The sequence below is a fragment of the Hyaena hyaena genome, unplaced genomic scaffold (genome assembly GCF_003009895.1).
Source record: "Hyaena hyaena isolate Hyena2069 unplaced genomic scaffold, ASM300989v1 scaffold_251, whole genome shotgun sequence".
NCBI lineage: Eukaryota > Metazoa > Chordata > Mammalia > Carnivora > Hyaenidae > Hyaena > Hyaena hyaena.
Genome location: NW_024080883.1, coordinates 930,078 through 957,201, shown reverse-complemented (window position 1 = coordinate 957,201; position 27,124 = coordinate 930,078). Strand labels below are relative to the sequence as shown.

At 39.9% G+C, this 27,124-nt stretch overlaps 1 protein-coding gene across 1 annotated transcript in view; it reads right to left on the bottom strand.

Moving 5' to 3' along the window:
• Window positions 1–27,124, bottom strand: part of MYH15 (myosin heavy chain 15) — a 150,882-nt gene that overhangs the window by 110,149 nt on the left and 13,609 nt on the right. The window contains exons 8-12 of the mRNA XM_039244987.1: window positions 24,600–24,663; window positions 24,414–24,509; window positions 15,323–15,426; window positions 13,918–14,056; window positions 3,727–3,845 (exon numbers count right to left, since the gene is read on the bottom strand). Of these exons, the coding sequence (XP_039100918.1) occupies window positions 3,727–3,845; window positions 13,918–14,056; window positions 15,323–15,426; window positions 24,414–24,509; window positions 24,600–24,663 (522 nt within the window). The remainder of the gene's footprint in view (window positions 1–3,726; window positions 3,846–13,917; window positions 14,057–15,322; window positions 15,427–24,413; window positions 24,510–24,599; window positions 24,664–27,124) is intronic.

Sequence of the window (27,124 nt, the reverse complement as noted above, 5' to 3'; positions counted from 1 at the left end):
ATTTGTAAAAAAAAAAAAAAAAAAAGAATGTGACGAACTTGCTCACCCCTTTTTAATTCCCTAAGTATCTGGAAGTGAGAGTGGAAGAGAAACTGGCCAGCGGTGGAGAGTAGTGAGGAAACAGGAAGACAGGCTGACGATGTAGTCATGGAAAAAAATAGACGATATGGCGTCTGCTGAATGAAACCAATAAGCCAACGTACTGCTCGATAATTAATCATTTTCATCCTTTTCTACCCAATAAAGGAGGAATTACACAGCAGAATATACACTTCCACTTTTCAGGGACTACATGAACTCATCCCTTAGCTCTTTTTCAAATAACCTCACAGAAGACTGTGATCATTGGGTAGCAGTTGCACAGGATAGAACAAAAACCACCACCAAAAAGAAATGGAGTCAAAGAGTCATATTTATGGCACTTTTATCCCTGCCTTTTTAAATATTAAAATGTGGTCTTTATTAATTCAATATTAGCTTTTTAATATTAAAATATGCATCTGCCAGGGTTACTGGGAGACACTCGATGAGACAGAGGATGTAAATAGCACACATTTAGCACTTGCTATCCGATAAATGTTGGTTCCCACTCTCCTGTTCCCTTTCCACTTTTATCCCTTCCTCATCTTCACTCCAGAATTTACTAGCTACATTACGGTGAACAGTTAATCTTTGTAAGGTTCATCATCTTTAACTATAAAAATGGAAATATAAGTAAGATCAACTTTGCAGGCTTGTTGTTCAATTGAATGGGATATCCATACAAAGCACTTAGCCCATCATCAGTAGTTACTGATTATTGTGATTTTTAAATCATAATTAATCTTTTTAAGATTAAAACAACCAAGGCACCTGGGTGGCTCAGTTGGTTAAGCGTCCGACTTTGGCTCAGGTCATGATCTCACGGTCTGTGAGTTCTAGCCCCATGTCAGGCTCTGTGCTGGCAGCTCAGAGCCTAGAACCTGCTTTGGATTCTGTGTCTCCTCCTCTCTCTGCCCCTCCCCCACTTGTGCTCTCTCTGTCTCTCTCAAAAATAAATGTTAAAAAAGTTTTTTTAAATAAATTAAATAATAAAATTAGAACAACTTATTTCTAACAGGCATAGTTAAAACTCTCATGGAATCATAAAATACTAGACCTGAAGGACCTTAGTTCTTTTTTTTTTTTTATGTTTTATTTATTTCTAGGAGAGAGAGAGAGAGAGCGAGCGAGCAGGGGAGGGTCAGAGAGAGAGAGTCACAGACTGAAACAGGCTCCAGGCTCCGAGCTGGCAGTCAGCACGGAGCCCGACGCGGGGCTCGAACCCACGAACCGCGAGATCATGACCTAAGTGAAAGTCGGACGCTTAACCGACTAAGCCACCCAGGCGCCTCTGAAGGACCTTAGTTCTTAATAATCATACATAGTGGCTCTCAATTCGGGATGATACCTGCCACTGAAGGAAGAACGTATTTGAAAATAGGGAGGGCATTTTCCGGGCATCATCGTGATTGTGCCACTGGCATTCAGCACCTGGAAGCCGGAATGCAAACCCCCTACGATGTGCCGGACACGCTCACATATGAAGGACCATCCCATTCAGATGCCGGTCACCCTTCCACTGAGACACGAGGGATTCAGCCTCTTTGCTGGGTGCTCACTGAGGTGAAGACATTTGACCAAGATCCCAGAGTTAGTCAGCATTAGAGCTGGAACCAAATTTTGTAAGTGTTAACACTGCAAGAATTTTTGCCATCTTTTGCAATTGTCATCAACAGAACGTATACATCTCTATTCTTAGAAGTGGCAATTGTCTCTATAAAGTCAGTAAAATTCCTAAGAAAAGAAAAGCCTTACACGGTGCTTTCCTACACTCTCTCCAGGAGCAAGAGAAAGGGAAAGAGAGAGAGAGATTAGAAGATAAGGAGTATTTTTTTTTTCTTTTAATGTTGCATAATAATACATTAGCTTGCTTCACTGGTTCTATTATAGTGAAGGCTGGTGGTAACTCAGTTCCTGAGAACACAGTATTAAAGAGCAGAAGGTTTGATTTCAGTCCTCCTCTGGGCTCATTAGTTTTACACAGAGCGAGTCCCTGTTCTATAATCATAGCATGTCATGCATGCATGTTGTGGTAAATGTGTTAAAAAGCAAGAAACTGCCAAACACCCTTAACTTCACTATGAGAAAGAGTTCAACTACTTGTCCTGCTGATCATGGCTCAAGTTCAGCTCAATATTTAGTTTATCTTAATGTGTATGGAGCACCCCCTGCTTGGAGGGCACTGTGCTAGATGCCAAAGGTACTAAAATGAATTCACCACAGTCCATGGTCTCGAGGAGCTTCCAGTGATGAAGGGGGAACAAAAACGGAGACTAATTATTTCAGTATAGTATTAAGATAGAGGTAGAATTATTGATTTATAGAGTAAACTAAGCTAGGAAATTACTGAAATGTTTGAAATCACATAGTCACACCAGGTGCTTCAATACACCAAAAATAGAGTTTATTGTCATCAGAACAACTGTCTTCTATCACAAATTTGTACATCTGTCTATCTCATCTTCAGATTTAAAATGTATGTAAAGACAATCTAAATGTCACCTGGATATTAGCTGTGCGTCCTTTGCAGTGTTATTTATGTTCCCTAAGCCTCAGTTTCCCCAGCCGCGAAAACCTAAGTATTCCTGCTCTATTTACCTCCGAGTATTGTTGTAAGAAGAGAAGGAATCAATGCCTAGGAGTGCCTTATACATACTATATGTGATCGTACCATTCTCTCTTTCCAGGTACTACCGTACCTGTAGTAATTTGACTAATTTTTACCAACCAACAGACTGTTAGTAAAAGTGTTATCACTTCTGGCCCCAGGCAGTTAAGGTGGGTGCACTTTCTCCACAAATGATCTTTCCCCTGAGCAGCAACTCTGGAGGCCAGGTGTCCTGAGTGGCCTAACCACAATATGGAAGAAGGCCATCCAATGTGTAATGGACGTGGTGTAAGAAATGTTAATTTTACTGTCACTGACATTTCAGTGCATAGATGTTACTGCAGCATGGCATCACATACTGGCTAATAGGCGTTACGGATGTGAATTATTATTTTAAAATGCACTAGCATACTTAGATGGTCTCATTACCTGGCAGCCCTGGGGACATTTCCTGCATTCTGACAAAGCCTCAGGATCAGCAGTCCTGAGAGCACTTGTTATTCTATCATTAAAAGATTCTCCTGGATGCACAACAAAGCCTGCATGACCTTCCTTCTCTCATTTCTGCTCTCAACACCCCTCCTTCAAATACTAACTTCAGCCTATGTTTTAAAACTCTTTCTCAACTAATATGCCTGTTACTCTAAAATGTCAATATTCCAAATAGGTGAGGGATGCCAATTCACCAGTTTTATTCACACTGGAAATTAATGGCTTTGAAAGCTCCTTAGCTGGACAACAAAGATGTTGATCACAAGCAAAGGGCTTGCCTACTTCAGCAAAGAGACTTGTTACCTACAGGAAAACTGTCAAACGGTATATTAAGAATCTGGAAAGATTCTTAACGCAAGAGCGTGTACAGTGGTATGCATCACAAGTGAAAACATTCCGAATGAATACATCACAGTAGTTCTTACTCGCTTTTTTATGGAAGCACTTGATGCAGACAACACCAGAAGCTGAAAAATAACAAGTACAATACGTACACAATTATTACAAGATCATAGAGTCATAATGCTCTGGAAATAACACCTTACCTGTTCTACATTTTGACCTCTGGTGACATATTCATTACCGACTTTGATTCTAGGATGGATCAAACCCTTCACCAACTCAGAAGTGTTAATGCCCATGAGGAAAGCAGCCTTGTCAGCACCTGGTCAGAAGAAAGGAAAGAGGGGTAGCAGGGAAAGGGGGAGAGAGGAAGGGGGGAGGAAGGAAGGGAGGAAGGGAAGAGAAAACACTACTTAAATTCATTCAATTATACCAAAACAAATTTGCCAGAGGACAAAAGGAAGGTTATGTTCAGACCTATGTAGCAAGTAGACTATAGTTTTGAAATAAAATGTTTGAACCCAAAATGTTTAGAAGACTTTACTTCTTGGAAATGAAAATCAAACCACAATGAAATGCCATTTCACACCCACTAGACTTGCTGTAATCAAAATGACAGACAATAACAAGAGTTGGTGAAGGTGTGGTGAGCTGGGAACCCTCATACATTGATCGTTAGAATGTACCATGGTAGAACCACTACGGAAAACAGATTGGCAGCAACTGAAAAGTCAAGTAGAGTTAATCTAGGAACCAGAAATTCTACTGGTGGGTATGTACCTGATAGAAGTGAAAACACACGTTCACACAAAAAATCGCGCACAAATCTTCCTAACAATATTATTCATACTGGTCAAAGGCAGTAAAAACCCTTTTTCGGCTATGAAAAAGGAATGAAGTAGGGAAGCATGTTTCGATATGGATCAAACATGAAGACGTTATGTTAAGTGAAAGAAGCCAGAAACAAAAGACCACACATTGTGTGATTCCAATCATAGGAACTGTCCAGAACAGGCAAATCCAAAGAATAGAAAGTAGCCCCTGTGGTTGCTAGGGGGAGAAGGGAATTGGGAGGAAGTACCAATGGGTACAGGATTCTTTTCCTGTTTTTTTTTTTTTCTCACATTTTAATTTAAATTCCTGTTAGTTAACATACAGTGTAATATTAGTTGCAGGTATAGAATGGGACTCTTTGAAGTAATTGAATGTTCTGGAATTAGATAGTGGTAATGGTTACACAATCTTGTGGATATGCTAAAACTCACTGAGCTGTATACTTCAAAAGAGTGAATTTTATGGTATGTGAATTACACCTCAGTTGTAAAAAGAAATCTATCTGGCCATCTTCTAAAATAAAATACTTGACATACATGGAAAAAATCTTGTCTTTATTATTTGCCTATTTTCCCCCTTCTACGTATGTACTTGTAGGATAAAGTACTTATCCTACAAGGACAGGGACTTGGGCCATGTAATTTGATAATTCAAGACAACCGTCAATAATCAACATAAGCCAGGACGCTTGAATTGATCAAAAACCGGTCTCTCCCTGTGAAGTGTCTATTTGCTCCATAGTGCCCTCTGCTGCCCAACAAGAACACTTACAATCCACACAGCTGCATTATTCTAAATCAGCGCTTCCATTTTCTAAGGAAAGTGGGGAAGAATGAATGTTATCAGAAAGAGTAAATAAACATGTATCACATCATGTGTTTAAAAATGACAATAGAAAAGAACTCCACAGGCAAAAAGTTATAAGCACATTCCAGTTGTAGATTTCTTCAGTTATCAAGCAAAAGGAATATTTTGTTTATCTAACACCTCTGCTATACCCTACCTTTTTATATGAATTCTGAGATATGCTAGTATATCTGATGAGGTAGCTTTATAAAATAACGTCTCACAGTAGAAGAAAGTGCAGTCTCTCATTACTTCACTATAAAGTAAAAAATTTCCTGAGCAATAACCCCAAATAGGGAGTAAAGTAAAAGCGAAAAAACAATTAGAGACCTGTATGCCACTTGTATTAACTATACCCATTTCCTTTTGTGGGCTTTTGAAATTTTACAAAGGATTTAAAAGCTTGAAATGTTTATTTTCTTGTTAACTAAGATCAATATATATTATACATACATTTCTGCAGGCTACACACCTACTCTATGTTAGAGATAATGGCCCAGGTACTCAGTTGCTATGAAACCTTTCAAAACGCAAAGCCTATTTGGGGAAATAAACGGAAAAATCAAAAGTAGAGTAGACGTGCTCATCCTATGCTGAGATATCCCTGCTAAGAGTGCCATGTTTGGAGACAAAAGCATGATTATTTCAAGTTGAGAATCCAATGGATCAGAATCCTAGCCTTTTCACACTGGAGGAGACTTTAAAGAGCACATGACCTAGAATGAAAATATTTAAAAGAAAAAGAAATGTAAAGTGCTTGATGAACCTGTGTGGAGGTGAATACTAACTGACAATGTAAAAAAATGAACAATTGCACAATATCTGTTTCAAAAAAAGATAGTTCCGTTTTCTGAGCTTTGGAAGCATTCAGACGGACAATACGGGTAATAATAGTCTCAAACTCATATCTCCTTTTTCCAGTGTTAAGGACAGTCCTTTGAGTCTATTTTTATCCATGAACAAAGGAAACCCAAGTTCTCTGTACAATATCCCACCTTAAGTTCTGACAGAAATAGCATCCAACGTTACAGAATTATTTGCCACCCACCCCAGAGACAGTCAAGTATCTGCAGACCGAGAAGTAGTATACCTTGCCTTTATCTGACAGGTGTATATTACACATTCTCCAGGTTTTCCTTGTGTTTTGTTTTGTTTAGACAGAAACCAGTACTTGTCATCTTGTTCTAAAAAATAAATTACTTCATTTGCACTAAAATTTTCACAACCAAGATGAAAATAGTTTAAATCTATGAATAAATACCCATCAGACAGTCAGGAAATGATATTACGAACAAAGCAAGGTCTGGAAACATTTTCATCATGTAACCTGATGTGTTCTGAAAAGCGGCTTTATGAAATTCCCACCATCTTGTGAAAAAACCCATGGATTTTTAATTAGACTGTCTGATCTTACCTGGGAGAGGCAATGTTTAGCTAAAGCGGTGTTCTCACACATTGGCGTGTATCAAAATACCCTGGAGAGCTCATAAAGCTACAAAGGACGGGGCTTGCTAAAGGCGGTTGGGTCTGGACCTGTTTTTATCATGTTCCCCAGGTGATTCTGACATACATGCAGATTTGAAAACACAATCCACATTATAGTGGTCATCAAACTTGGCTGCACATTGGGGTCACCTGGTAAGTTGTAAAAACAGACAATGATGCCTGTACTTATCCCCATGATTAGTTTTCTTTTCTTTTTTTTTTTTAATATTTTTATTTATTTCTAGGAGAGAGAGAGAGAGAGACAGCGTGAGCAGGGGAGGGCCAGAGAGAGAGGGAGACGCAGACTCTGAAACAGGCTCCAGGCTCTGAGCTGGCAGTCAGCACAGAGCCCGACGCGGGGCTCGAACCCACGAACCGCGAGATCATGACCTAAGCGAAAGTCGGTCGCTTAACCGACTAAGCCACCCAGGCGCCCCCCATGATTAGTTTTCTAATCTAATGCCTGGGTGAGGCCTGAGCTTCAGAAATTTCAAAGCTCCCCCCTGAGTCCAATGTGCCACCAAGTTTGAGAACTATTCTCTGAAGAATAGTAGCCAGGTTTAGTATGTACATTTTGAAGTCAAGAAGGTAGAATAAAGTCTGGCATTACCTGAAAACAGGTAAGGGGGTAGAGAAAAACAAAAGGCAATCTTTTCCAAATTTACAATTTCATCCCAGTTCAGTCCCATATATAAAGAAAGGAACAAAATCCAGTTTGTCAATCCTGACTAATGTAAAGAGGGGTTAGAAGAATGGCATTTAATTGTTAGCCTTTCAAGTAGGGTTATAATGTGATGTCTGAGCTGTTCACATTTCACTCTTTTTATTGAACAAAGTTTACTGAGCACTTACTATGTGCAAGGCCTAAGTGCTAGATGCTGTAGCAAGAGAGATAAACAAGACAAAAAATTGGGCGCATCAAGGAGCTGATAATCCATGAAAGTAAATAAAACAGAAAAAAATAACAAGTCAGTAAAACAACTACTTATCAGAGACCAATTATTATGAAAGTTTGAAAGAAGAAGGAATCCCTTAGAATTGTCTGACCAAGGAAGATTTCAAAAAAGAAATAGTATTTGATTTGAACCTTGAAGATGAGAAGGGTTTATAAGGCAAACACAGGAGGGGCACCTGGGTGGCTCAACTGGTTAAGCATCTGGCTTTGGCTCAAGTCATGATCTCACTGTGAGTTTGATCCCTGCATTGGGCTCTGTGCCGACAGCTCAGAGCCTGGAGCCTGCTTTGGATTCTGCATCTCCCTCTCTCTGCCCCTCACCCGCTTGTGCTCTGTCTCTCTCTTAAAAATAAATAAACATTAAAAAGTTTTTTTAAAAATAATAATAGGCAAATACAGGAGAACAAGAATATCTCAGACAGAACAGCATGACCAACAGGCATTGCAGTGGGAAAGAGCATGCGTGGTCAAAGACTGGACCACAAAGTCAGGGAATGAGCAATAAACAGAAAAGCAGGTGATTTCTGGTCACAGAAGACATCCGATGCCACTCACTATAAGGTATTCATTAAATAATGGAGAAACCTTAAAGGGACTTTTAGCAAAGCAATGGCATAGAGTCAGGCTTCACAATGATTAATTTTGTGCAGGTGTGCAAGACAGACCAGAGCAGGGAGAGTAGAGGAGAAAAAGTGAATTCACTGCAAGATGCCAACGTGCAAGGTGCTGATGGTCTAAACTGACAGTAAGAAAGGGAAAAAAGACTGAAAAACATGACTAAGAGGTTCCGACCTAAGAAGTAGAGAGAAGACCAGCATCATGAATACAAATAGAGAAGTCATTAGGAAGACATCACATGGGAGGAGAAGAGAATACAATGAGCTTTAGCCACACACTTTAGGATACCAGGAGATTATGCCATACAAAGTTAGAAATGTGGGGTTGGCACTCAAGAAAGAGGCAAAGGCAAGAATTCCTCCTTCTGTTTGGGTGCCTTCTCTCTTTCCACCCTCTTCTCTATCTGTCCAGCTCCTTCAATCTTCCCTCCATAGTTAATTGGGGGGGAAAAATCACCAAAGCTTAATAGATTAAGAGCCCTAAGAAATCAATGAGAAAGTCATTTGTTCCAAACAAAAATGTTCCATTTTTTTAGTGTTTATTTATTTTGAGAGATGGAGCATGAGTTGAGGGGAGGCAGAGAGAGAAAGAGAGAGAGAGAGAGAGAGAGAGAGAGGGAGAATATCCCACGCAGGCTCCATGCTGTCAGCACAGAGCCTGACATGGGGCTCGATGTCACAAATTGGGAGATCACAACCTGAGCTGAAATCAAGAGTTGGATGCCCAAGTGACTGAGCCACCCACAACCCCTCCCCCTCCCCGCTAAAATATGCTCAATTTTAAAGTGGGTTAAGGATGGAAATAAAAATCCAAAAAAAGAAGTGATGCAAATAGGTAAGAACATACAAAAATTAACTTTATTAATATTTAAATATAAAACAACACCTGGCTATTTGGTAAGAGAAAGAACTGTTAACATTAGTGAACACAGTGAGAAAGTGACTATCAATGCTGCTGATAGGAATATAAATGGTAAAACATAGGGCAGCTTGAGAAAAAAATTTACTCTTAGAAGTCTATTCTAAAAAAATCATATATATCTTTGAATTTGTAACGGTGTTCACCAAAATTTTGTTCATGATGGTAAAAAATCTGGAAATAAATTACATATTCAATAAGAAATACTTAAACTAATTATCCATATATGGGACACTTTGTAGCTATCTAAAAAGATATTGCAGAAAATATGAAAGATGTTCACATATAATTTAGTGAAAAACTCTGAAGGAAACATCATGAAGAGTAGGAACATATAGATTTTATTTTAAAAAGTTCCCTGTGCATATTCAACTATAAAAACATAGGATAGATGTGTCTTGTGGCCTTAACAATGACTGTCCCTGAGTAAACATGATTTTTTTAAATAATTGTATACCAGGCACAGTTTTAAAACCTAGAAACACAACACTGAATGCACCAACTTAAGTCCCTGCTGGTCAATAAAAAAATAGCTGTGTGAACGACATGAAGAATAATATTCAGGTTAAGGGGAAAGAGAATGATCAGAAGGCAGTAGAAGTGGTCAGGGAAGGCTTTAATGATAAGGTAACATTTAAGAAATCACCTTAATAAAGTGAGGGAGTAAGTCATGAATATACCTAAGAAAAAAGAGCTCCAGATGGAAGAAGTCAGTGAAAAAGTCCTGAAATAGGAGCTCCTCTGCTCTAAAAAGAGCTAAGAGACCAGTAGGACTGAGTGAAGGGAATGACAGAAAAGGAAATGGTAGGTGAAGTTTTGTACCCTATTTCAAGGACATGGGTTGGTGGTGGGGGGTGGTGATTCCACACCAAGCAACTCTGTGGCACCAGCTGGGTGTCCTACAATTCAACTCAGTTTTACTTGAAGATAGCATCAGATTCCAAGGGTTAAGGGTTCAGTTCTATAAGACTACTCTCCCCCTCCCCCACTTCAGATGCCAATAGCAAGTCCAGGTTGTTTTGGGGGCTACACACTCAGGCTATAGAACCATTGTTGCAATGACCCACTCCTCGGGTTCAATTAATTTGCTAGGAGTTCACAGAATTCAAGGAAATATTTTACCTACTATATCAATAGTTCATTATAAAGAGAAATCACTCAGGAATAGCCAGATGGAATAGATGGCACAGGGGAAGGCATAGAAAAAGAGTGCAAAGCTTCAATGCCCTAAGCAAATACTGTCCTCCTCAAATGCCCATGTGTTCACCAACCTGGAAGCTCTCTAAACCTGTCCTTTTGGGGTTTTATGGAGGCTTCATTTCAGGAACATGACTGATTAAATCATGGGCCATTGGTGATGGAACTAAATCCTTAGCCCGTCCCTCTCCTCTCCCCTATTTGAGGTAGGACTTAAAGCTCCATCTCTCTAACTACCTGGTTAGTTCCTATGGTGACCAGCTCCCATCCTTAGGTACAGTCTGAAAGTCAACTCATCAACATAACAAAAGCACTTTTATTGCTCTCATCACTTAGAAAATTCCCAAGGTTTTAAGGACTCTGTGCCAGAAACTTGAAGAATGATCAAATATAATTTTTTATTAAAAATCACAATATCAAAAAGTCACAATATCACAGTAGGAGATGGAGTTAGAGAGATTTAGCGGGATCACAGACGATGGGGCTGTGAAGAGAACTTCGGGCTTATTTCAAGTAAGATGGGAGCTATTAGTGAGCCTAGAGCAAGGAGCAGGCATGAATGGACTTACACTATGAAAGGGCTACCACTGGCTGTTCCGTGAAGACCTATCAGTCTTGTGACAAGAGTGAAGACAGGGAGACCAATAAAGAAGCTATTTCAATAATCTGGTAAGAAATGATGGCTCGGGGTAGATGGTAATAGTAGACAGGGTCATGGTGAGTAAGTGGTTATGAGTTTTATACATCTTTAAAGGTAGATATGGCAAGGCAGAGACAAAGGAGTTCAGGGTGATGGTAAGTGTTAGGGCGACTGAGAGAATCTAGTTGACATTTATTAAAACTAAGAAATGAAGAGCTGGTAGCAGGGGCAGGACGAGATGAAGAGTTTAATTCTATACATGTTGAATTTGAGATTACCTAAGAAATTAGAAAAGATTTAAGGATGAAGCCCAGCATCTCTATAGCATTTAGAAATGGGAAAGCTGAGGACACTCCAGCAAAAACTCTGAGAAGGAACCACTGGGGAGATTGGAGGATATTATGTCCATCATTTTCTTATATGTATTTTATGATAAATAAGTATGCCCAGCTCTCATAATGAGAACAATTCTTCAAAAAAAAACCAAAAAACAAAAAACAAAAAACTGTTTCCAAGCATGTAAAAAGCAAAAACAAAACCGCAACAACAAAATAAAGCAACAAAATAAGATGTCGCAAAAGCACATTTTAATATGTTATTTCATGATGTTTACACAAGCCTCAGGTCTCATTCCTTCACTTCATTCTCATCTGTGCTCTCAAGTGTTCTCTTTCCTGAGAGGATTTTCTGACTATCTACAAGAACCCTCTAACCCCTATTATGCATTATTCTTCCACTCTGCTTTATGTATTTCAACTTCATGCATGTTTGTCTATTTATGTAGATAGTCTATCTCCCACACTAGGTAGTCAGGACCGGGATGGTCTCATGTGCACAGGTATATCCTCAGCACCGAACTAGACCCTGGCACAGACTGGCCTCAAAAATTATTCACCATTAACAATTAAAAAACAATGGGCAAAGAACTTGAATTAATATTTCTCCAGAGAAGATATACAAATGGGTAATAGGCACATGAAAAAATACCATCCCTAATCATCAGGAAATGTAAACCAAAACCACAATAAGATTCTACCGATACCCATTAGAATAGCTATTATATATATATATATTGTTAAGATTTGAAATCAGGGACCTGAATGGAGATTTAAACACCAATGTCCACAGTAGCATTAATCATAGTAGTGAAAGGTAGAAGCAACTCAAGTGTCCATAAATGGATAAATGGATCATCAAAATGTGAAACACACATAGAGTGGAATATTATTTAGCCTTAAAAAGGAATGAAACTTTGACATATACTATAACATGAATCTTGAAGACACTATACTAAGTAAAATAAGATAGACCTAGAAAGACAAATATTGTATGATTCTACTTACCTAGATACCTAGAGTAGGCAAATTCATAGAGAGAGAAAGTAGATCAGTGGTTCATAGGGGTTAGGAAAACGGGGTAATAGGGGGTTATTAATAGGTGTAGAATTTTAGTTTCAGATGACAAAAAAGTTCTGGAGATGAACAGTGGTGATGATTGTGCAACAATGTGAACGCATTTAATGTGAACCATACACTTACAAATGGTTAAAATGGTAAATTTTATGTTATGGATATTTTAGCACAATTGAAAATATAAAATTTTAAGAAATTATTTGTTGAGGGGCACCTGGGTGGTTCAGTCGGTTAAGTATCCAACTTCGGCTCAGGTCATGATCTCATGGTTCGTGGGTTCAAGCCCCACGTCGGGCTCTGTGCTGACAGCTAGCTCAGAGCTTAGAGGCTGTTTTGGATTCTGTGTCTCCCTCTCTCTGACTCTCCCCAGTTCACGCTGTCTCTCTCTCTCAGAAATAAATAAAAACATTAAAAAAATTTTTTAAAAAAGGAATTATTTGTTGAAAGATTTGAATGAATGGGTTTTCTCTTTTTTGTTTTAGCAGCCAGGAATTTTAATATTAAATGAAATAATTATAATAACTATACTTCCTTCCCTATTATTTTTAAAGTTCATTCATTTATTTTGAGAGAGAGAGAAAAAGTATGTGAATGAGTGGGGGAAGGGCAGAGAGAGAAAGGAAGAGAGAAAATCCCAAGTAGGCTCTGTGCAGTCAGCTCAGAGCCTCACGCAGTGCTCTATCTCACTGTGAGATCATGACCAGAGCTGAAATCAAGAGTTGAACACTTAACTGACTGAGCCACCCAGGTGCCCTGCTTCCTACTTTTCATAAGGAGAATGCCTCAAATTTTTTTGGTAAGCAGGCAAGACTATAGAGGTTTTTTTAATGTTTATTTTTGAGACAGAGACAAAGACAGAACACGACCAGGGGAGGGGCACAGAGAGAGAGAGAATCCGAATCTTAAGCAGACTCCAGGCTCTGCACTGTCAGCATAGAGCCTGATGCAGGGCTTGAACCCACAAGCTGCAAGATCCTGACCTGAGCCAAAGTCAGACACTCATCTGACTGAGCCACCCAGGTGCCCCAAGACTATAGATTTTTTAATGTGAATAAAAAACAAAGGGAAATGCAGCCATTGTGCTCTCAACACAATGGAAACTCTACTTTGGGAATTCTGAAGACCTTTGTTCACACCTCCATTATGTGACTTAATACATCTTCCAGTAATTTGTTCCTTTCTCCGTTTTTCTCAGCAGGCTATGTGCTGACGGAAGGGCTTTTTCCTGGTTAGTCTTATAGTACCCAAGTTTAGCAAATTCACTAGCATTGTCAATAATTAAGGAATGCTTCTCATTCTGAGATACTGGAATTATACATCAGAATGGCGGTAGAGAGAACAATTTTGAGAAGACACAATCGACGGAGATTGCTGATCAGTTTCAATGTTTTCAAAAACCAAGGGGCGAGGTAACTGCAAGGAAAAGGGAGCAGAGCTGGGGTCAGGGCTCTGAACAGAATATATGCCATGGCCTGAAAGCAATTCTTACTTTCTGTGCCATCTGCTTCCACTTGCTCTTCTCTGGGTTTCTGTTTGAATTTCATGTTTCCCAAGTGCAGGATGGCTCCAATGAGTTTATAAGATTCATACTTCTCATCAGGAAGGAAGCCCAAGATGTCCATGGCCCGCTGTAAAAAGAGAAACAGATGGCTATATCTTCATTTGCCTGGTGGCTGCAGTAAGCACCTCACCTCTGCTGTGTGTCACACCTCCCTACACTCTGTGGGCTGTCAGAGGGAATGAAACAGATCGACACTGCCTGAGGTGTGACAGCTCTGTTCAAAGCAATGCAAATCGGGCCTGTTGGCACTTGGTCACCCACAGTCTGCTTACCCTTTTAAAAGAGAATTAGGAAGGCTTGTTTAATGTCCAGGAGTTTTAGAACTTTCCTTGGAAGCCCTGCTCCTCTCTTCTTCCTGCTCCTCCCTTCTAGCCATTGATCATTAACTGGCTATATAAGGTAAATGGTTTTGTCTTCTACGGTGATGGCAGAAAGGAACACTGTATCTGATGGGCTGCTTATTTTGGGGGCTTCTATACATTCTACACCCCCTCCAACCTTATCCAAAGACTGGCAAAAGGAAGTGTTTCAGAAAAGAAAAAAAAACATGTCACTGAAGACATCTTCAGAAGCCACTGCATGTGGTAAGATGTGTGTCCTCACACACTCCAACAGGGTAGAAATCAGTACAATCTTTCTAGTGGTTAATTTAGAATATGTATCAAGAGACTATAAAAAATTCATAATCCTTACCTAGTAATTTCACTTTTGGGAATCTAGCTATAAGGTGAATCTAATATACAGAAAAAGCATTTACCTACAAAGATATTTACCACAGTAGAAAAACAAAACAAAACAAAAAAAACCCTTTGAGTCTAACAATAGGAGAATGGCTAAAAACAGTACAGGACAAATGTCTGATAAAATAGTAAGTATTCATTTAAGTGTTTATGAAGAGTTTGTAATAACACTGAAAATGCTTATAAAATTAATCACAAATGCAAACTCTCTATACTGAGTAGTACATGCAGTATGATTATGATCTTTTATTTTTAAAAAATCTCACCCACCACATAGTAGCCAACTACATAGTAGTAACCCCAAATGGAAAAAAAAAAAAAAAAGAACAAAGACTACCAAGATATATACCAAATAAAAACAGTGGTTGCCACGGAGTTTAAACATCTACCCGAGTTTCCATATGTTCCAAAGTTACGATACTGACAGTGTGCACTTTTACAATAAGTTGATTTTGAACAGACACAGCCCAGAAGGGGCTCCTTTCACCCTCCACCCCCAGAAAAAGGAAAAGTCACCTCAGAAGAAAGGTCTGAAATGCTTTCATTTCTCATTGTCATTACCAGACTTTGCTTTGATAACTAACAAGCCTTACATCTGTGGTCAGCAATTCTTCAGCATCATCCCTGGTGCCCACAGCAACTACTCCGTGAGAGCAAAAGAGAAAGTCAGAGGGGTTTTCAGACACCAGGAGCATGTCTGCAGTGGGAAAACCATCAGTTAAACAGTTAGAGAAATACACAAGGCTTTAGAAGATAATTGACCAATATTCACAGTTTATGCTTACAGCTGATAGCACTCTTGTAAACAAGCCAAAATAAAATCCATATTCTACAGCCAAACCTCTGCAATCAAATTTTGCCCTCTATTAACTTGTCAGTCATGTGTTAATGCCTCCCAGGAGAAGACCAGGCAGACCAAATCCTAAAGCAGATTCAATTGCAGCAGCTTGAATTGGTGTGAAGAGAAAAACAGATAATGTGAGTTGGCAAAACTTTGAAAACTGGAATTTGGCCTAGACACATGGTTGAGGGCGGAGGACAAAAAATGTTTTGTACAATTCTAAGTGTAACAGGCCTGAATTTCAAACGCTAGAAAGCAGGCAGACCCTGGCATTAAGCACCCAGGGAACATTAGCAATGTAATCCTGTCATATCATGTCCTCCTTATTAGAAGCCTGAGTCTGTCTTTCAAGGGATCCATAAATCAGCCTCTGTGTTCAGCACTGCACCTCTGATATGCCAATGACTCCTGACATGATTCACTTAGTCAAGAAACATAATGCAGGTGGAAACCAAGGCAGGCTGTCAGCAGAACATCAGCGACGGACTTGGCCAAATCACATTAACTGCTTAATGCCTAACATTTGCTTCCAATGAAGTTTCTTTGAGCTGATCTGGTTTTTGTGTTTGTCACTCAGCAACATGAAGCTGCTATCCTGAACCCCAAATCTCAGAAACAAATTGCACTTTGCGAATGTTCATGACAGCTCTATTTGGAAACAACCCAACTGTCCATCAAGAGTTAACAAACAGTTGGATATCGATACAACACATTATTACTCAGCAAACAAAAGAATGAACTATGAACATATGCTATGGCATGGAAGAATCTTCAAATAATTATGCTGAGTGAAAGGAGCCAGACAACAAAAGAGTATATACTGTGTGATTCCAAATTATAAAATTCGAGACAATGCAATCTAATCTATAGTGACAGAAAGCATATTAGTAGTTGCCAAGGGACTGGGTGGGAAGGGGGAGACTCAGAGGAATGAGAAAGCATGGGGGGGTGGGTGGGAATTATAAAAGATCATGAGAAAGCTTTTGAATGAATACATAGATTACCTGGATTGCACTGATGGTCTCACGCATATATACATATGTCAGCACTTAGGTTTATGTTAATAATACTTCAAAGAAGCTATTTTATAAAAGAAATCAAGTTGAAGGCAAGTACAATATTTATAGTATTTACTATATATTTAATAGAAATATAATCCTTAAACCCTTACTTGAACAATGATTCAAATGTCCCTTAAATGTTAATATTTCCCAAGAATCTCTTTATAATCTTTCTCATGCCTCAATTTATGTCAACAAATATTTGCTGAGCTCAAACAACGTGCCAGGCATTGTAAGTTTTAGAGACACATCAGTGAGGAAAAGAAAAAAGTCCTGGGGTGCCTGGGTGGCTCAGTTGGATAAGCATCCAACTTCAGCTCAGGTCATGATCTCATGGTTCGTGGGTTCGAGCCCTGTGTTGGGCTCTGTGCTGATAGCTCATAGCGTGGAGCCTTCTTTTGGGTTCTCTCTGCACCCGCCACTCATGCTGTCTCTATCTCTCATAAATAAATAAGCCTAAAAAATTAAAAAAAAATCCTGCCCTCGTGAAGCTTATATTTTAACAGGAGAAGACAGAAATTTTCAAAATAAGTAAAATGCATGAAAACATATGGAATGCAAGATGATAATAAGTGCCATGGAGAAAAATAGCAGGGAAAGGGAATGAAAGTATTGACAATATGGGAGCACCTGGCAGGCTCAGGTGGAGCATGTAACTTTTCCTTTCTGGCTTGTGAGTTTAAGCCCCATGCTGGGTATAGAGATTACTTAAAAATAAAATCTTAAAAAAAAAATGTATTGGTGATACAGAGTTACAGTTTTCAAGAAAGTGATCAGGGAAGCCCTCCATAAGGTGACATTTCAGTAAAGACCTGCAAGAGTTGAGGGAGAGAACCATGGAGATAAATGGGGGAGAATGTTCCAGATAGAGAAGGGCAAATGCAAAGGCCCGGAGGTGGGAGTTTGCCTGGCATTTTGAGTGGTTAAGGTGGGTCAGGGACGGGGAAATGAAGGAAGGGGGAAGGAAGTGGGAAATAGTACGTTTGAGGTCAGAGAGGCATCAAGAGGACAGATGATCTCTCCTCACAGGCCAAAGGGACGATTTGGGCATTTATGCTCCATGTGAAACAGGAGATGGTTAACTAATCCAAGAGAGAGGTGACGGTATTTGATCAGGGCAGTACCCACAGAGATGGCTTTTGACAGTAGATGGAACAAGTGAGAATAAAGGGGGAGAAACAGAGGATCAAAAGTAGTTCCAAGGGTTTGTGGTGCGCCAAGTGGGAGGGTGGAGCCGGCTTTAATAACCCTGGGAAAGACTGTGGTGGCCACACGGGTGGGAGGGTGGAGTTCAGGAAAGGCCTCAGGCACATTAAATTTGAGATGTCTGTGCTTGAACTATGAATACATGCTTCCAGCACGGAAGAATCCCAAAATAATTATGCTGAATGAAAGAACCCAACAATGAAAGAGTACATACCATACGATTTCATCTTACAAATTTCCAGAAAATATTTTTTCTTTTAAACTGTTTTGTATTTGTGTAAGCTAAGCAGAAGTGTACACGCTGAAATCTCAAAAGCCCTGAGGCATGCACATTAACCTTGTTATGGGTTCTTCTACATCTCTCTTTTTTCTGTAGGGATTTCCCTCAAACATGTAAAACCCATAGTTTTTACTATATATACAGCATAAACCACAACCACCTATAATCCTGTCATTTTAGACTGAAAAATCCTCAAAAAAATAGTGGTACAATACAAAAAATCAGTAACAAGTAAATTTCATCGTATGTCCTTCATATAATGTGGTCCTTCTCCAAACCAAGTAGAGAAATAAGAGTCAGTTAGCTAGGAGTCTAAAATACTGGAGATAAGTCTGACCTCCAAACTGTGGAAATCACCCAATGGAAACGATCTTTAAAACTGTCAGTCTATTGTGCAGCCACTCTGGAAAACAGAATGGAGGTTCCTCAAAAACTTAAAGACAGAGCTACCCTGTGATCCAGCAATTATACTAGTAGGTATTTATCCAAAGGATACAAAAATACTGATTCGAAGGGGCACATGCACCCCAATGTTTATAGTAACACCATCAACAATAGCCAAATTATAGAAAGAGTCTGAATGTCCATCATCTGATGATACACACACATGCACACACACAATGGAATATTATCTAGCCATCAAAAAGAATGAAATCCTGCCATTTGCAATGGTATGGATGAAACTACAGTGTATTATGCTAAATGAAAGAAGTCAATCAGAAAAGAACAAATACCATAAAATTTCACTCATTTGTGGAATTTAAGAAATAAAACAGATGAACATAGAGGAAGGGAAATAAAAAATAAAATAAAAACAGAGAGGGAGGCAAACGATGAGAGACTCCTAACTATAGAGAACAAACTGAGGGTTGCTGAAGGGGAGGGGGTGAGAGAATGGGTTAAATGGATGAAAGGCATTAAGGAGGGCACTTGTTGGGATGAGCACTGGGTGTCATATGTAAATGATGAAACACTGGCTTCTCCTCCTGAAATCAATACTATACTGTATGTTAACTAACTTGAATTTAAATAAAATCTTGAAAGAAAAAAAACAGTCAGTCTACAGGAGGTCACCACAACATAGATGCCAGGACTGAGCCCCAGGACACTCTAAAGTCATAGGCAGATGAAAGAGAGAGACCCAGAGAGAAATACTCAGATTTAGGAGAGAAACAAGGAAGGGTGATGTACTAGAAGGCAAGAGGAGAGATTTTCAAGGAGGAATGAATAATCAGTGGTGTCAAATATTGTCATGACTCTAAAGGTCAAAAAATCTCTATATATTCTTCTTGCAAGGCTCATTCATGGCTTTACTGATTACTCAAATCTAAGTTTTCTGAGCTCCAGACCTAGAGCTCCAACTTCCTACTAGACATTTCAGGGCAGATGGACATAAGTAGCTCAAACCCAACACTACGAAAACTGAATCTAGGATAGTTACCACGTCTGCCCTGAAGCTATGCCTCTTCTGTGGTTCCTTATGCTGCTGAATGCCAAGGCCATGGCCAGGCCAGACGCCAAAGGGCCTTGAAATCTTGTCCTTTCACCTCCTTTACAGCCAAATACAGACATCATTTCCATGTCTTTCCAATCAAAGTATTTACTTAATCTTTTTTCTCTAGAATAGGCGTATGCTATGGGAGGAGGTAAGGATTCAAAAATGGCATGGTCGTCTCCCTCTAGAAGGCTACAGTAATCACCCACCTAACCAGTGCAGGAAATACCGTGTGCTTTTAGGGTGAGGGGATGCTTCAGTTGGATGTTTCAGTTCATACCAAAAAAAAAAAACCAAAACCAAAACCCACAAAAATCTACCTTCTAAAATTGTTTTGCCATGAATTACCTTTTAGACTATTTTGAATTGTAACCATTCATACACTTTTCATTTTACACACATACTTATTAGGTCATTTTTGATCATTTTCATTTTGGTTACGATGACCAAAGGTGCTATATTTGACATTATTTTCTCTACATTGAATATAGAAAAATAGAAACCTGGAAAGCCCCATGACTTGCCCAGGACAAAATTAATGGTAAACTGAATTTAAAATATAGTCTCTAGTATTTTTTTTTTAATTTTATTTGAGAGCAAGAGAGATCTGGGGAAGGGGCAGAGAGAAAAAGAATCCTAAGTGCATTCCATGCTCAGCACAGAGCCTGCTATAGGCACTCAATCCCACAGGAGATCCTGGGATTATGACCTGCACTGAAATCAAGAGTCAGATGCTTAGCCAGCTGAGCCACCCAGCTACTCAAGCCTGTGTTTGTAACTATCATGGGAATTCCTTTCCTCCTCTGCCATTGACAGAAGGAGGGTGTTGCTTCCAGATACATTTCTGGAAGTTATAAAGGACACTTAATGGGCTTTTCCTTTATCTCACTAACCAGAAATATGGCTGATACATTGGTTTAACCATCCACTTTAGCAGATAGAGTCCAAATGAAGTGGTGGCTCTAAAAAATGTACAAACTAAATGCATGACTGTTTGAGGAACTCTGAGAGGCCTTTAGCTCAAAACATCTTCCCCACTGGGCCTTATCGAAACTTGTTTTCAAAGAGCAATGAATTTTAATTGGGGTGAGGCTTGAAGTTACCTTGGAGTATCATGTTAACAGAGATTGCTTTATTTAATTAATTTTATTTCTACCAAGAGATATGGCCCTGAGAGAATGAGATAAAAGCAAACAGTGAATACATTTTTGTGAGGCACTGTTGGGGCCCAGAAGACTATCTAGGCCAGTAAAGGCCCACACACAAGATTGATGACCAGGCTGTCGGCATATGGAAGATGGGGGAGTTTTTCAGGAGGGCTGGGGAGAGCACAGACGAGGGGCATGAGAGAATGCAAAAAGTCAATTGCTTCACAACTGCAAAAGGTGTGGGTGTCAACCTCAATACAGGTTTATTTCTAGATCTCTCTCTTCAGTAGGAGATGCAAAGAGCCCTTTAATGGTGAGTATTTTATCATTCAAGGCTATTTTACATGTTATCTTGACATTAAAGTTTACTTTCTGCATGGCTGAATTTCTCCAAGTTTTAGCTGAGTTCACTATTAAAAGGAGCCAAGCTAACCATCGGACAAAAACCAACCAAACAAACTCTCAAACTTGAAAAGTTCTGTAGCTTGTCTCTCTATGCCACATAGTCCATCATTACCTATTTCTCACACTGCCATGTACATCTGAAGAGGCTATACGCTGCCCAGCTCCAGAGAGAATCACTCACATAGTCTACAGCTTAAATAGCATTCTCTAGAGTCAGACAGGGTACAATCTGCACCACCACACATGCACATCTTGTTCCTCCTAACAACCAGAGGGGAGAAAAAAGGAGTAAAGATATGAGACTAGTCCAAGAGAGACCTAATGGGTAAAAGGAGTACAACTTAATGTGCTCCAGACTAGGTGGTCCACTAGGTGGCATTCAGGCCACTGGTAGACAGATCAGGTACACCTCTTGGCAACCACTGCTATGCATTACTGCCACAGACTAAAGTAAGCACTTAAGGCAGTAGGCAAAATATCAAGGATTCCAAGAGACAAGGTCATGTTTTTGACCTCTCACCTTAGAGTTTCTACACTAGTTGAATAGCAAGAATGGATACGATAAATAAATAGAAAAAATAGTGAAGAAGAGAAGAAAAATAGGAAGGGTATACACAGGACTAATCTATACCGTTGGTATTAAGATTTAAAGAATTTCAAGGGGCCATATAAGGGGACTGAGAAAGTGAGTTTTTAGCCATGGCTTGAACAAGAGTCAGTCTAAACTGAAAGGGAAGAAAGGGATGTTCCAGACCAAATAGAGACTCACTGGGGGATGATTCTGGGATAACACATCACCCCATTTCCTAGGCTTCTTCAGTGGGTGGCCAGCCTCTTGACTGATTTTCCATACCCAGTTCTTTTGTAGGAAATGCTTTTATTTTAGGAAATTTGGACATTATCCTTATGTTGTGAAGATGTGTTCTCCTGTATCAATCCTCAGGACTACCTGAAGATCTCCTCGGACACAAATAAGAAGAGTTCAAATTTTATAATGTCCCGAAGAATGACCAGTGGTGTTGAGAACAAGTGGACCGACAGTGCCCAATTTGGACCACCAGATGTCAGTCTTTGTACAGTAATCAATCTCTGCAGCCCCCAAAGATTCCACAGGATCAATGAATTCAAGATAGGCATGCATTTTCCGTAGCAGCCCAGAGCCCTCAGATGGTTCTATTAGTAAACAGAGATGGTCCTCCAAATCCATCAGTCACTGCTGGTACCCACATTGGATCCTCTGTATCAGGTACCCTGCACAGCATAGAATTTGGGCCAAGAATGTTAGATTTGGCAGGGCTAATCAAAGGGAGATTCTTTTTTTTTTTTTTTAATCTGTTTCAGGTTAGGTAGAGGGAAATTGAGAAGAATACTGCTGCTTTCATACCACCAAATGAAATTTTCCAGTTTGCAGAGCTTTCCCCATTCAGTAAGAGCTCTTTGAAGTCGAAGGCCATGTGGTCAAAACACAGCCAAGTATACGATCAGTATACTTAACCTAGAATAACAGACTGGGGGGATTGTTCTCCATTAATTCACTCATCTGGATCTTCGATCTCATCCCACATCTGCTCCTTTGGGAGCATCATTATCCTCAGTGGTTTACCTCACATGCAAGACCTTTGCAATCCAATCAGCTTGTCATTCTCCCCTTCCAATGACTTCCCATAGCACCTAAAATTCAGTATAAACTCTGCCGAAGCCTGCAAGATGCTGCTTGATCTGGCCCTGCCCATCGCCCTGCATTACCTTCTCCTCTCCACCACTTGCAATGGCTGTTTTGCTACTTCAAGAATAAACAAAAGGCATTCTTGCCTCAGGGTCTTTGCATTCACTGTTCCTTCTTCCTGGAACTTCATTCCTGGACACCTTACCTACTTGCTGGCTTATTCATATTTATGGTCTGTGAAAACATTGCCTTCTCAGAGAGATCTTGCCTGACCATTCTATCGAAAATATAGCCACCTACCCCCACCAAGTCCAAATCCACTCTCCCCTCACACTACTTTTTTTGTAGACCTACCATTCTCTAAAATTATATATTTCTTTGTTTGCTTATTTATTACTTGTCTTCCACACTAGAATATAAACTCACAAGGGCAGGAACCTGTCTTATTTATTCTCCAACCTCCATGCTTAAGCAACAGTGCCTAGTGCACACACAGCAGTCCTACAATAAATATTTGTTGAATGAATACATGAAGTTCATGCTGTTACCATACAAGTTACTTCATTTCTGTTCATGGCACTACCTTTATCCTCATCAAATTATGAAACTTGGGAGGATTTTTGACTCATCATCCTGCCTCATTCCTATAGTCACTGCTAAGACCTGTCTATTCTACGAATCCATTTCCTTTTCTCCCATTCCCACAGACACTGCCTTCAACAATGCCTTGGCATCTCACAGCAGGGCTGGTATAGCCACTTCCCTCTAGGATCGCTGCCTTCCATCCCTCTTGCTCACCACATGAGCTTCATCATCCCTGCCCTCAACAAATCATGACCTCCGATTACCCCACCCCTATAATGCATATGCGTGCACATACACACGCCCTCCCAACTCCCTGAGTTCAGAAACCATCAGAACATAATCTCCATGATTCCTCTCTCAGATCCTTTCCTCCAGTCAACAGGGTCCCTCTGCTGCCTGATCTTGCCCTGCCTTTTCTTGCCACTGTACGCACCATTCCTCCTATAGGAAATAGCCTCCAGTCATTGCTCTGGTTAAATCCTCCTCCCATCCTTCATATTTCAGCCCAAAGCCTCCCTTCTTTATAAAACTCCCATTGTCCGCTACACACCGTGGTGGTGACTCCCACTTCTGGCCTCCTGTCTATACCATTCATGTGGTTCTAATCTTCTAATCATTGAAGGCCTTACAATATTTAATATTTTTACACACATATTCTCTCTCGCTCACTCTCACACTCTCTCTCTCTCCCTCTCTCTCTCTCTCTCTCACACACACACACACACACACACACCACATTCATTTATACCTGCTGCGCACCCTACCCACTTTCAAACACTACCAAACTGGGGGGGAAATGCTAACATTTATTCTCTAGCAATGTAAAAGTAGAGAACATTGGTTTTATAATTGGGTTAATAATTATTTACCTTACAGGATGAATAAACTGAGTTCTAAAGAGACTAAGAGACCTATTAAACAATATTTTCCTGGGTCCATAATCTGTCTTCTGTCTCTTGTTATAGAATTTCCCTCAGCTCCAGAATAATGCACTCACCATGAAGTTCTTTTTTTCCAGACAGAATTTGATAGAATATGTGGTAGTTCCTCTCACCAGGCTGCTGGAAAATCACTCGGGATTTTTCAAACAAATCTGCAGGATAAGAAAAGGATAAAGATTCATACTTAGGTGTTCTTGCAAAACTTAGAAGAAAAGTAATCAAATAGTGCAGTTGCTACTTACAAATATCGATGTCTGCAGATGACAGTTTGCCTCTGGCACAAAAGTGCATCCTGATGAATTTGCCCTAGGTGGACACAAAACAGTCTCCTACCGAAACATTTCAAACAGTTGCAATGGCTTTATTACACACATTCCTCCCAAAGGGACTACTTCTCCAAAAGTTAAAAGAAAAATGCAACATGGGTCTGAGATGGCACCAGTTAATGCTAGGAGCAAGCCAGGATGACACCGAGACTAACGGTGGTCCTAGATTCTAGTCTCAGACCTGCTGACTTCTAGCTGTGTGTTCTTGTGCGTGTTCTTGAATCTCTCTGGGCCTCAGTATTCTCATCTAAAAATGAGAAAACTATTCTCTCTGTGGAGCAAATTCTTTCATTTTTCAGCAAACATTTGTTGAACGCCTACTACGATCCAGGAAACCTGATAGGTCCTGGACATATCACATTAGAAAAATAAGTGTGGTCCCTAGTCTTCTAGATTCTAGGTGTAAGCAACCAAGGCAATGGCATTAACACAGAAACATTTGATGAGTCTTCAATCAAGAAGTGCAGGAGTTAGTTCAGTGAGTAAACGGGAGTCTAAGAGGTAGACAGGCACCAGGTACCATATCAGTAAGCCATGTGGGCCAGAGGAAGGAGTAGGATTTAATTTTATGTGTGTTCAGAAGATACGGGGAGGTTTTAAGCAGAAGAATGTGATCACATTTATGTTTTAAAAACACTACTTTGGCATAAATAATAGTTGGGGCTCCTTCCTTTCTTCTCATGAAAAGCCATAGGACAGGATCTAATGGGACAGAAAGGCCATCCAGAGGTGACAGATCCCATGTCAGAGGTCACATGGAGCTAAAAGGCAGTCAGTGGGGGGCACCTTGGGGACTCAGTCCGTTAAGCATCCCACTTTGGCTCAGGTCATGATCTCACTGCTCATGGGTTCAAGCCTGTGTCGGGCTCTGTGCTGATAGCTCAGAACCTGGAACCTGCTTTGGATTCTGTGTCTCCCTCTCTCTGCCCCTCTCCCACTCGTGCTCTATCTCTATCTCCCAAAAATAAATACATATTAAAAATAATGATAATGAAATAAAAGGAGGCATCAGGGGCACCTTGCAGGATGGGGATGATGATTCTGCACAGAAGGCCAGCTGGTAGAGGTCATCTATTCAAAGAGGGAGTCAGATCAGGATAGCAGCTGGGCAAGGGAGGAGAGTGACTACAAGCACTGGGATTGAGCCATTAAGTTAACAAATGTAGGGCAGTGAGAACCACACACACATACACACACAAGTACACACATGTATGTGCATTTATACACATACATTTATATACACATACATATATGCACAGTATTAATTGAAATCATTTAACCTGAGTTTGATTATTGGACCCCTTTTTCTCTTTCTTTTTTCAACCTTCCTTTCTCTCCTTCTACCTTCCAGTCATCCATCTTTGTATATTTTACTTCTCTATTTCTTTTCTATCTTTCCAACTTTTTTCTCATTCTTGTTCCTTTTCTTTTTTTTTCTTAAATGTTTATTTTGAGAAAGAGAGAGATAACACCAGCAGAGAGAGAGAGAGAGAGAGAGAGAGAGAGAATCCCAAGCAGGCTCCACACTTTCAGTGTAGAGCCAGATTCAGGGCTTGATCTCACAACAGTGAGATCATAACCTGAGACAAAATCAAGAATCAGAGGCTTAACCAACTAAGCCACCCAGGCCTTCTTGTTCTTTTCCAATTGATTTCTTTTCTTCTCATTTATCTTTCTCTCTACCTGTTGTTTTTTCCTTCCTTCCTTTTCTTTTATTTTTTCCTGTCTTATGTTCTTTTATCTTTTTTTCCTTTCCCTCTTTCCTTTTTCCCCTCTTTTTTTCAGCTTTTTTTCACATTTCAGCAGAAAATGATTTCATATTTCAATCAATCTCAAATCTAGTAGTTGTTTTATGGACCAATATTAGCACCTGCTATGCAGCCAGACATTACAAGCAGATGTAAGCACAGGCAGGGCAGTGTGAGGCCCTGGATGGAAACTAGCCAAATCAGCATGAGGTGTTATTTAATTGTGGCCAAAGATTCAAACTGGAAGCTTTCTGTAAATTTCCTTGTAAGTTATAGAGTGGCTCCCTGCCACTCATTTTTGGCATAAAATGGATTTGTGAAACTAGGGTTGGAAATCCAAATTCTTTCCCTATCCTGGGGCTGCAAGCTATCAAAAGCTATTTTTTAAAAATCTCTCAATAAAAAAATTCCCAATGGAAAATATGCAGAAGTAGGGGAGCCATGGGCAAGAGTAGAAACAATACTTATACTAAGTGAATTAGGAAGTGCTTACCAAACTGACTTGTTATAAGGAGTATAGGAAATTATGAAGGAGAAAACACTTCCAAATCTGTAAGATGTAATACAATACAGGGGCGCCTGGGTGGCTTAGTCGGTTAAGCGTCCGACTTTCGCTTAGGTCATGATCTCGCGGTTCGTGGGTTCGAGCCCCGCGTTGGGCTCTGTGCTGACTGCCAGCTCAGAGCCTGGAGC